We start from the raw sequence: 12,051 nt of genomic DNA, 5'->3' as shown, positions 1-12,051 counted from the left end.
AAGCGATATGGGGGTTTAGGAGTGCCGGACATACGCAAGTATCACCAAGCTATACATCTGAGTAGGATGGTAGATTGGAACAGACATGCAGATTATAAGTTATGGGTTCGTATTGAACAGGCCCAATCAGATGTTCCTCTTGGTGGGGCTTCATGGTGTTACACCTCCCTCTCACAGAAGATGAAAAATCACCCCTTAATAGGCAATACAGCTAAAATATGTTCAGTTCTACTTTCATCCCCCAGTATCTCATCAAGTACATCACCCCTATACCCAATTATGGGGAACCCCCTTTTCCCTCCGGGAAGTGGTGGTCCCAATTTTCGAAACCTAAGGGACCTGGGCCTTACACAGGCTTCCAGATTTGTACAGGAGGGGGCGTGGCCGACGATCCCGAGGCTGGTGGACCGGTCAGGTCCCTTCCGGCTGGATTTCTGGGGTGCCCTTCAGCTCTCCCACTTTCTCAGAACTCTCCCGGCTCCGGGGTTGTTTGCCAGGCCCCTTACCATCTTTGAGGAAAGCTGCTCTGAGACGGGGCCAATGCCCCACATACTTTCAGCCAACTACGAGTTGCTAACTACCCCTGCGGAACCGCACGTGTTGAACTGCATACAAAATTGGGAGCGGGACCTAGGTAAAAATTTCAGCACAACACAGCAACAACATATCATAAGGTTTACATACAAATCCTCTATTTGCGCAAAAACACAGGAAACCAACTACAAGATCCTAACCAGGTGGTACAGAACCCCGGTGAAGCTGAAAAAAATCTTCCCAGACGCCTCTGATCTGTGCTGGAGATGCAAGGAGGACAAGGGCACCATCCTGCATATTTTCTGGTCCTGCCCTAAATTACAACACTTTTGGACGGGTGTCCAACACATCCTCCAAAAACTCACAGAACGCGAAATACCCAATGACCCAGCATTCTTTCTCCTACACGCCACTAATATACCAGGGAAAATCTACAAAAGATCTATTATCCGGCACCTTCTTGATGCTGCTAAAGCATGCATCCCCCTTAAATGGAAATCATCGCACCCCCCAACAGTAGGGATGTGGCTCCGAAAGGTTAAGGAAATAGGCAGATTGGAAGATCTTGTTCTAACTGCACGAAACCAACAGGAGCGATACTCCAAGACTTGGGCACCATGGCACGTCTTTATCTTCTCGGATGAGGGAAGAGACCTCCTGGACAGCGATCCGAATGACTAAATGACACCATACTAACTAATTAACTGACTAACTAAATATTGATCTCACCAGTTTCAGAAGATTTGGGTGTTTTATCGGATTACCCCCGCGGCAGGCGGGCTTACACAAAGATATCCTCCAGATTACTTCCCCACTCCTCTTCCCTACCTACCCCTCTCTCCCCCCCCCTCATACCCCTCCTCCCTATGTCCCTCCTTTTTTTTTTTTTTTTTTTTTTTTTTCCTCCTCTTCTTTCCTACATGTTTGCTTACTATACTTCTCTCTATTATATATATATTTTTTTTTTTTTTTTTTTTTTTTCCTTTCTTCTTTTCCCGGTTAGGTAGTCTCGAATTTTTGGGACCTAAACTTTTCTAGTATATAATTTTTTAAAGAAAAAAAAAAAAAAAGAACTGGAGCCGGTCGGAGACTGGACGAAGGGTAACACGTATGCACCATTAATACTGCTATCTAATGTACACCCAGAGGAAAGACGCCGCCTATAGCAACTGTCACAGAATTTGACAGGGACGTTTCAGATAACAAAATGTCATATTGTCCTTAACAGTTCATGAAAAGCTATAGTGTATAACATATTTGTGCAATGTGATGTAAGATAACACACTGTGATTGCTCAGATGTCTGTGTTCGACTGCGTTCCTTGAATAAATAAAATAATTGTAAAAAAAAAAAAGCTTCTTCGCAAGCTTCAAATAATTTATGGAATGTTATGCCAGTCTAAACTGAGGATCATTGTCAAGGATGAGACAATCTTTCTTGACAACTCTAAAAAAGCCTCAATATGGCTGGACAAAAATGAGCAACACCTGTCTTCTAATTGCAGAGACATATCCAGTTGATAAGAGGCTATTTATTCATTTTTTTTCTGTCCTAAATACTAAAGACAGGGGGAGTGTGATATAGCTGGATGGGTGTTCACATTCAGGCCCGGAATTATTTGGTTTTTTTTAACTCCCTTTTTTTCCCTTTGGGGAAAAATGTTTTAGGATGAGGGTGTGTGCGTTTTTGGGAGGTGTTGGTTGTTGTGGCGTTTTCTCTCTTTTTTTCTCCCTCTCTCCCTCTTCCCCCCGTTGTGGGGCTTTCATATACCAATGTCATGTTGGGTTTACTATGTGGTCAAGATGAGCTATCATTTATTCTTGAAGATCCTTGTTATGTTTTTTTTTCTCCTTATATAGAAAAAGCAAAATGGAAATACTACGCGATAATGGCTAACGAGTTAGTATTAATATCCTGGAATGTGAGAGGATTGAAGGATCCGGTTAAAAAAAAGAGCTATTTTCTCCATTATGACACAACATAATTCATCAATAGTCTGTCTGCAGTAAACTCATCTTACAAAAACTACTATGCCTCTATTACAAAACTCAAAGTTTTCTACTCAGTATCATTTGGTGTTCTCTGCTAAGGATGAGCCAAACACCCCCTGGTTCGGTTCGCACCAGAACATGCAAAAAATTTGCACATGCGAACACCGTTAAAGTCTATGGGACATGAACATGAAAAATAAAAAGTGCTAATTTTAAAGGCTTATATGCAAGTTATTGCCATAAAAAGTGTTTGGGGACCTGGGTCTTGCCCCAGGGGGCATGGATCAATGCAAAAAAAGTTTTTAAAACTATTGTTTTTTTGGGAGAAGTGATTTTAATAATGCTTAAAATGAAACAATAAAAATGAAATAGTCCTTTAAATATCATGCCTGGGGGGTGTCTATAGTATGCCTGTAAAGTAGCATCAGTTTTAAATGACTTTTCCTTTAGAAATGTCATTTTGCTGTGGTACTGTTCTAAACACGGGAAAATGCGCTACTTTACAGGCATACTAAGCACAACCCCCAGGGTTTTTTGCCTGTTCACATGTTCTGGTGCGAACTGAACCGGCAGGTGTTTGGCTTAACCCAACAGTAGGGATGAGCTTCGCGTTCAAGTCGAACTCATGTTTGACTCGAACATCGGCTGTTCGCCGAACAATTTGGGGTGTTCACGGCAAATTCGAAAGCCGCAGAACACCCTTTAAAAGTCTATGGGAGAAATCAAAAGTGCTAATTTTAAAGGCTTATATGCATGGTATTGTCATAAAAAGTGTTTGGGGACCTGGGTCCTGCTCCAGGGGACATGGATCAATGCAAAAAAAGTTTTAAAAACGGCCATTTTTTCCGGAGCAGTGATTTTAATAATTCTTAAAGTCAAACAATAAAAGTGTAATATTCCTTTAAATTTCGTAGCTGGGGGGGGGTGTCTATAGTATGCCTGTAAAGGGGCACACGTTTCCCATGTTTAGAACTGTCTGACAGCAAAATGACATTTCAAAGGAAAAAAAGTAATTTAAAACTACTCGCGGCTATTGCATTGCTGGTCCGACAATACACATAAAAGTTCATTGATAAAAACGGCATGGGAATTCCCCACAGGGGAACCCCGAACCGAAATTTAAAAAAAAAAAAAAAAAAAAAAACACACGACGTGGGGGTCCCCCTAAATTCCATACCAGACCTGAAGGTTTGGTATGGGTTTTAAGGGGAACCCCGCACCAAAAAAAAAAAAACGGCATGGGGTCCCCCCAAAAATCCATACCAGACCCTTATCCGAGCACGCAACCTGGCAGGCTGCAGGAAAAGAGGGGGGACGAGAGAGCAGCCCCCCCTCCTGAACCGTACCAGGCCACATGCCCTCAACATTGGGAGGGTGCTTTGGGGTAGCCCCCAAAACACCTTGTCCCCATGTTGATGAGGAGGACAAGGGCCTCATCCCCACAACCCTGGCCGGTGGTTGTGGGGGTCTGCGGGCGGGGGGCTTATCGGAATCTGGAAGCCCCCCTTTAACAAGGGGACCCCCAGATCCCGGCCCCCCCGTATGAAATGGTAGGGGCCTACCATTTCACTAAAAAACTGTCAAAAATGTTAAAAATGACAGAAGACAGTTTTTGACAATTCCTTTATTTAAAGGCTTCTTCTATCTTCCTTCATCTTCTTCTTCTGGCTCTTCTGGTTCTTCCTCCAGTGTTCTCGTCCAGCATCTCCTCCGCGGCATCTTCTATCTTCTTCTCCTCGGGCCGCTCCGCACCCATGGCATGGGGGGAGGCTCCCGCTCTTCTCTTCATCTTCTTTATCTTCTTCATCTTCTTCTCCGGGCCACTCCGCATCCATGCTGGCATGGTGGGAGGCTCCCGCTGTGTGACGCGTCCCCTCTTCTGATGGTTCTTAAATAAATGGGGGGCGGGGCCACCCAGTAACCCCCTCTGACGCACGGGACATGACGGGACTTCCCTGTGGCATTCCCCGTGACGTCACAGCGAAGTCCCGTCAAGCCCCGTCAAGTTTTTTAAATTTTGGCCGGGGTTCCCCTTAATATCCATACCAGACCTAAAGGGCCTGGTATGGAATTTAGGGGGACCCCCACGTCTTTTTTTTTTTTTATTTTGGTTCGGGGTTCCCCTGTGGGGAATTCCCATGCCGTTATCATCAATGAACTTTTATGTGTATTGTCGGACCGGCAATTCATTAATAGCCGCGAGTAGTTTTAAATGACTTTTTCTTTGAAATGTCATTTTGCTGTCAGACTGTTCTAAACACGGAAAACATGCGCCACTTTACAGGCATACTATAGACACCCCCCAGCTACGAAATTTAAAGGGATTTTACACTTTTATTGTTTGACTTTAAGCATTATTAAAATCACTGCTCCTGAAAAAACGGACGTTTTTAAAACTTTTTTTGCATTGATCCATGTCCCCTGGGGCAGGACCCGGTCCCCAAACACTTTCTATGACAATAACTTGCATATAAGCCTTTAAAATTAGCACTTTTGATTAACGGTGTTCGAACAAACTTTTTTCCTGTTCGCATGTTCTGGTGCGAACTGAACAGGGGGGTGTTCGGCTCTTCCCTACCCTACAGGGGAATGACGCATTGCTAAAGGAATGGCGGGCATATAAGAATTGGGGTTTAGCAAATATGTTTAGTGAAATGTGGGAACCATGGCTGACGTTACCAGGTTTGACACCATTTATCTTGGGATCAGATGGAAGCATAGGGGTTAACAGACTAATTACCAGTTATAGAATAATTAAGGTAAGATGACTCAAGAAGGTAGGAATGATGTGGGGGGCTTGTGGGTGGGATGTAGAAAAAAAATGATCCGCTCTGCGTCACCCAAGTAAGCTACCCTTCCCAATGTTGATAGCAGGTGGCCTGGTTTGGTTCAGGACAGAGGTCATACACTTAATGCTCCACCTTTCCTGACCAGCCTGACTACATGATGGGATAAGGGTCTGGTATGGATTTTGGGTGGACTACACACATTTTTTTTTTCTTATTTTTTTTGTGTGGGTTCCTCCTTAACATTGCTAATAGACTCCCATTTAGGATAAGATACCCAGCTTTTCATGCCCTTGTTTGATTTGGGGGTCCATATGCTGTTTTTTTTTTTTTTTTTTTTACAAAAAAAAAAAAAAAAATATATTAGTCCAATAGGGAAATATCATTTAGCCCCAAATGTAATTTTTTAATATGTAAATGTCACTTTAGTTGTAGTAGATCATACAGATCCATCACTTTACAGGCAGATTTATGGCATCCCATTGACACTAAAGGAATCATGCATTTTTAAATACTTCCCACCTAACCTATTGTCAATTGACAGCTGGGCGGGACATTCGTCGTTTCGGGTGGATGTCATATGATGTCCTCCCAGGAACATGCCTCACACGCGGCCATGGGGCCACGCAATCTGTCACCCACTGTGTGATGACTGATCAGTGTACCGATTTGCGGCTGGTACCATGCGATCGCTGTAAACAATCACAGCAGATCACATGACAATAGTAAATAGGGGATGGCTTCCTTTCATGTCATCCATTGTGTACAATTGTATTGCTAGCTGTGATTGATCACAGTTATCACATGGTACAGACAGGGCCAATCACAGCCCATCTGCTGTACCATGTAATTAGCTGTGACCAATTGCAGCTAATCACAATAATGCAAACTCAATTAAATCAGTTGCATTCAGTGAAAAGGTTGATAATACCAATGAAATTCACTGGTATAAGCAATCATGATTTGTAAAAAAAATAAATAAATTCCTGATCACTTCCCCAGAGTAGTACAGTGTTACATAGGGTAACACTGCATTGCTCTGCCCACAGTGTGTTAGTAAAAAAAAAAAAAAAAAAAAAAAAAAAAAGGGATTAAAAAAAGAAAAACAAATCATTTATTTATTTTACATACTGCCACTAGTTAGTGGGCTCCATTCACAGAACCAGATCGTATGTGGTATTTTTTGAAAATCTTTTTATTGAGTATAAGACAAACAGAAAAACAAACCTGCTACAGATTTGGGCCTAGACCCACGCCGGGGCCAGTGCCAGCCGGCAAATAGGCTGCTTCCATTATTAGTGACATACAGCTGTAGCACGTCCACAAGAAAAGAACAACCTAGTGCTGTATTGGCTCCTGCTCAATTGAAATATCTAAGGATCAGATCATTCAGTCGAGACCCAAGGGACAATAATAGATATCAAATAAACCCATATCAAAGATTACAATACAAAAAAAGTCACCCAAAGTATCAAAATCACATCCACCCGTAGTGTGGTATTATGTACATGCTCAATCAGTCTGCAGTTGCCGTGGAGGCCTCAGTCAGCCATTTGGCCCACACTCTACCGTATTTTTTGGGGCATCCTCTATTTTGGTAGGTTTCCTTATAGAGTGGTAGTACTTTATCGACATGTGTTTTCCATAGCAATATTGACGGCGTGGCACGTTTTTTTCCAGCAGAGAGTGATAATTTTTCTGGAATAGAAAATCAGGAGTCCTATCAGAGTTCTCTCCGCTATCCTGGGGGCTAATTCTTCTACTAAGCCTAGAAGACATATCTGCGGAGTTGGGGCTTTAGCTATTCCCACCACTTCTTGTATTACAGATAGTACTTGTGACCAGTAGTTTTGAATTGCTGGGCAGGACCAGAAGATGTGTATAAAGTCGCCCGGATCCCCAGTACATCTCCAACACTCCGAGGACAGGGAGGTTCTCATTTTATGCAATCTATACAGGGTAATATATGCCCGGTGTAGTATTTTGTATTGTATGAGGCAGTCACAAAGCGAGACCAGGATTTTGAAGGGGAAGTCCCACATGTCCTCTCAATCCTCGGAGTCCAGTCCCGGGATGTCTTGTGTCCATCGCTGACGGAGCTTTGACAGATCTGGAGAGGAAACTAAGGAGATGTGCATACAGGACCGAAGTCGGTTTCCTGGTGCATTCATATCTTGTGACCCTCTCCAGATCGGATTGCACTATTTGCGTGTCATTGGGTAATATTTGGGCTTTAAACGCATGAGACAGTTGCATATAGCGAAATAAATGCGAGGGGGGAACTTGTGGCATATTAGATGATTGAAGGGGTGTATTGCCGTGCCGGTGGTGTGGTCAGATATCAGTTTATTACCACATTTGGCCCATATTTTGGGGTCTGGTAGCGAGTAAAGATGGGGTAAGGTCAGGTTGTTCCATAGGGGGGGTGTGGGGAGACTGCATTCCGTGGGAACTTCTTAAGTCCCAGTCCTGCCTTCCAGGCCTTCAGAGTCGTGTGCATGGAGGTGGTCAAGTCATATGGAGCCTTGGGACCTCGAAGGGGTAAATGTGTTAGGGCCTCCACAGAACAGACCACCGCAGCCTCCAGAACTGCTGTGGGGTTGGACGCGTCCGGCACTAGCCACCAAACTACCGTGACCAGCTGAGCTGCCAGAAAATATTTCAGGCAGTCCGGAAACGCCAACCCCCCCCCCCCCCATGACTCGCATGTGGTATTTAGGCGTTTTCCCAAATACCGCAAGCGATCCTGCAAATACAGCAATTCATTACTATTTTATGCTGTATTTACAGCATAAAGCAAAAACACCCGGTAAATACTGCATAAAACAGGAGTGAAAGTCAATTCACAAAAAGAAAAACTACATGAGGTAAAGAAGAAGTGGTCCCAGCATGGGATATTTAAGGAAGCGACAGCCGCCGACATTGACACGTACCTTGTATGTGAGCCTGACATGCAGAGGGAGACCTCTCATACAGCCCTGGTTCCCAGGTCACTGGCATTGAGGACAGTGACCGTAGGAGCACAGTGGAGTACGAGTGCCTGGTGGATTCTCTGGAACTGGAGATGTCCACTGGGAGGCACTGGAACTGGCTGAAGTGCCGGGTGCAGGTAAGCTGGATGCAGGTCAGCAGGGTGCAGGTAAGCTGGATGCAGGTCAGCAGGGTGCAGGTCAGCAGGGTGCAGGTCAGCAGGGTGCAGGTGCGCCAAGAAGCAGCAAGCGCACATGGGTGCGCACAGCAGGCAGAAGCAAGGTCAGACAAGCCGGGTCATACACAGAGGATCAGTTCAACAGAATTGGCAGGCAAGGAATGGTCAAGTTCAGGCTGGTTCTGGTAGCAGGAGATCAGGCAGGCAGGTAAACAGGATCAGTGACAAGGAAAGCCAAGGTTCAGGATTGGAGACAGCAGCGTAGTCAGAGCCAGGTCGGAAGGTGATCAGATGCAGATTGCAGGAACAAGTCACAGGTGAAGCTGCAGATCAGACAGCAAGAGCTGAACAGTAGAAGCCCCTCTTAAAGGCCACTGGGCACCAAAGCCACGTCACTGTGTGGGCGCACGCCATCTCCACGATCGGCGCACGCGCATGCCTGTTCGCTACTGGGGACCTGTTGGTGGGGATGCGCCTGAGCCCTGTTGCAGGTCTGGAAGTAGTATGTCCATGACAGACATCCTTAACAACCAGTAAACAACTAGGTTGTTAAGGACACAGTGGATGCCTGCTCCTTAACAGCTGATGAGTTATCAGTTGTCAGCGGGATTCCCCGCTGACAGCTGAATGAATAAAAAAAAAAAAAAAAAAAAAAAAAAAGTAGGAGTTTATCAATTTTCAGATATATACCATAGTTTGTGGGCTCTATAAAACTTTCCTACAGACTAAATAATATACACTGATTGGGTTATTTTCACCAAAGAAATGAAGCAGAATTTCATCTTGGCCTAAATGTATGAAGAAAGTTTATTTATTTGCAAAATTTTATAACAAGAATGAAAAAAAGCGTAGTTTTTTTCCCAAAATGTTCTGTCTTTTTTTGTTTATTTATCAATAAGATTAAAAACCCAGTGGTGATAAAATACCACCAAAAGAAATCTCTATTTGTGTAAAAAAAAAAAAAAAAAAAAAAAGATAAAAATGTAATTTGGGTACATTGTTGCATGACCGCGCAATTGTCATTCAAAGCACGACAACGCTGAAAGCTGAAAATTGGCCTGGGCAGGAAGGGGGTGAAAGTGCCCGGTATTGAAGTGGTTAATGTTTCACTTTAAACCCTATTAAAAGAGCTCCTGTATTTTTTAAAGACTTTGGTACACGCTCCCCTGGCAGTGCCCAGCTCCCTATGCCCATTTGTCTCCAGTTGACGTTGATGGGGTTCAGAATAACGCTCGTACTTTGGTTCATTTGGCAAACCTCCTATAAACTGAACCCAATGTTTGACTCATAACTAATGTACAGCAGAGTGGGCTGAGTTCTGAGAAGTGTCCTGAAAAACTTACTGTATCCTTTGGTGGTCATGATTTGAGTTGGTATAAATGGCCGGCCGCTGAATTCCTCTGCATGGTTCAGCAATGCATCCTTCACCGTCTCATAACCGCAGAGGACCACCATCGGCTCCGTCAGTTTCCAGATGGTGAAGATCGAGCCGTACTTTTGGCTGAGCTGTCATAGGTAAAAGAAATATAGAAAGACAAAAGGTCAAAATTGTCAGGAATTCTCTGCGAGATCAGAGATTTACAGTGCATCCCCAGCTCAGGCCTTGTTGCCAAATAACATGCAGCAGCTGAACCCATTATTTAATATAAAGTATCTCACAAAAGTAAGTACACCCCTCATATTTTTGTAAATATTTAATTCTATCTTTTCATGTGACAACACTGAAGAAATGACACTTTGCTACAATGTAAAGTAGTGAGTGTACAGCTTGTATAACAGTGTAAATTTGCTGTCCCCCCAAAATAACTCACACATCCATTAATGTCTAAACCGCTGGCAACAAAAGTGAGTACACCCCTAAGTGAAAATGTCCAAAATGGGGTCAATATTTTTTGTGTGGCCACCATTATTTTCCAGCACTGCCTTAACCCTCTTAGGAATGGAGTTCACCAGAGCTTCACAAGTTGCCACTGGAGTCCTCTTCCACTCCTCCTTCACAACATCACGGAGCTGGTGGATGTTGGAGACCTTGCGCTCCTCCATTTGAGGATGCCCCACAGATGCGCAATATGGTTTAGGTCTGGAGACATGCTTGGCCAGTCCATCACCTTTACCCCCAGCTTCATTAGCAAGGCAGTGGTCATCTTGGGGGTGTGTTTGGGGTCATTATCACGTTGGAATATTGCCCTGTGGCCCAGTCTCCGAAGGGAGGGGATCATGCTCTGCTTCAGTATGTCACAGTACATGTTGGCATTCATGGTTCCCTCAATGATCTGTAGCTCCCCAGTGCCGGCAGCACTCATGCAGCCCCAGACCATGACACTCCCACCACCATGCTTGACTGTAGATACACACTTGTCTTTTTCCTCCTCACCTGGTTGCCCCCACACACACCTGACACCATCTGAACCAAATAAGTTTATCTTGGTCTCAAGAGACCACAGGACATGGTTCCAGTAATCCATGTCCTTAGTCTGCTTGTCTTCAGCAATTTTTTTACGGGCTCTCTTGTGCATAATCTTTAGAAGAGGCTTCCTTCTAGGATTCCAGCCATGCAGACCAATTTGATGCAGTGTGCAGCGTATGGTCTGAACACTGACAGGCTGACCCCCCCACCCCTTCAACTTCTGCAGCAATGCTGGCAGCACTCATATGTCTATTTCTCAAAGACAACCTCTGGAACCGCTGAGCATGTGCACTCAACCGTGGTGAGGCCTGTTCTGAGTGGAACCTGTCCTGTTAAAACTGCTGTATGGTCTTGGCCACTGTGATGCAGCTCAGTTTCAGGGTTTTGGCAATCTTTTTATAGCCTAGGCCATGTTTTGGAACTACATTTCCCATGATGCTCTTCCACTCTGCCGTGTAGTTGAGCATCATGGGAAATGTAGTTCCAAAACATCTGGAGTGCCAAGGTTCGCCATCTTTATGTAGAGCAACATTATTTTTTTTTTTCAGATCCTCAGAGAGTTCTATCCCATGAGGTGCCATGTTGAACTTCCAGTGACCAGTATGAGAGAGTGAGAGCGATAACACCAAATTTAACACACCTGCTCCCCATTCACACCTGAGACCTTGTAACACTAACGAGTCACGTGACACAGAGGGAGGAAAATGGCTAATTGGGCACAATTTGGACATTTTCACTTAGGGGTGTACTCATTTTTGTTGCCAGCGGTTTAGACATTAATGGCTGTGTTTTGAGCTATTTTGAGGGGACAGCAAATTTACACTGTTATACAAGCTGTACACTCACTACTTTACATTGTAGCAAAGTGTCATTTCTTCAGTGTTGTCACATGAAAAGATAGAAGAAAATATTTACATAAAATGTGAGGGGTGTACTGACTTTTGTGAGATACTGTAGATGTAGCTGAATCTCCCTGTTCCCTGGCTGTTTCTGGCTTTTAGACTTGCCGAGTTCCTGAGAAGCATGCAGCAAAAGGAGGGAGCACAGTACACAGCCTGCGATTGACAGCCCCAGCTCTGTTCCTGTGTGGTTTGTGAAGGAAGGTGCGTCTCTTCCCTCCAATTAGCTCCCAGAGCTCTTCTCTCTGAGCTCTGCAGAGTGTAACTTCAGTTCCCCGCCCCTGCT

At 44.3% G+C, this 12,051-nt stretch overlaps 1 protein-coding gene across 1 annotated transcript in view; it reads right to left on the bottom strand.

Moving 5' to 3' along the window:
• The window catches only part of LOC141145581 (cytochrome P450 2C20-like), a 165,186-nt gene that overhangs the window by 126,678 nt on the left and 26,457 nt on the right, over positions 1–12,051 (bottom strand). Inside the window, exon 3 of the mRNA XM_073632407.1 lies at positions 9,803–9,965. Within this exon, the coding sequence (XP_073488508.1) occupies positions 9,803–9,965 (163 nt within the window). The remainder of the gene's footprint in view (positions 1–9,802; positions 9,966–12,051) is intronic.

This window comes from Aquarana catesbeiana, linkage group LG05 (assembly GCF_042186555.1).
Source record: "Aquarana catesbeiana isolate 2022-GZ linkage group LG05, ASM4218655v1, whole genome shotgun sequence".
NCBI lineage: Eukaryota > Metazoa > Chordata > Amphibia > Anura > Ranidae > Aquarana > Aquarana catesbeiana.
Note: the sequence above shows the minus strand (reverse complement) of the source record. Positions and strands in the feature narration are given on the sequence as shown.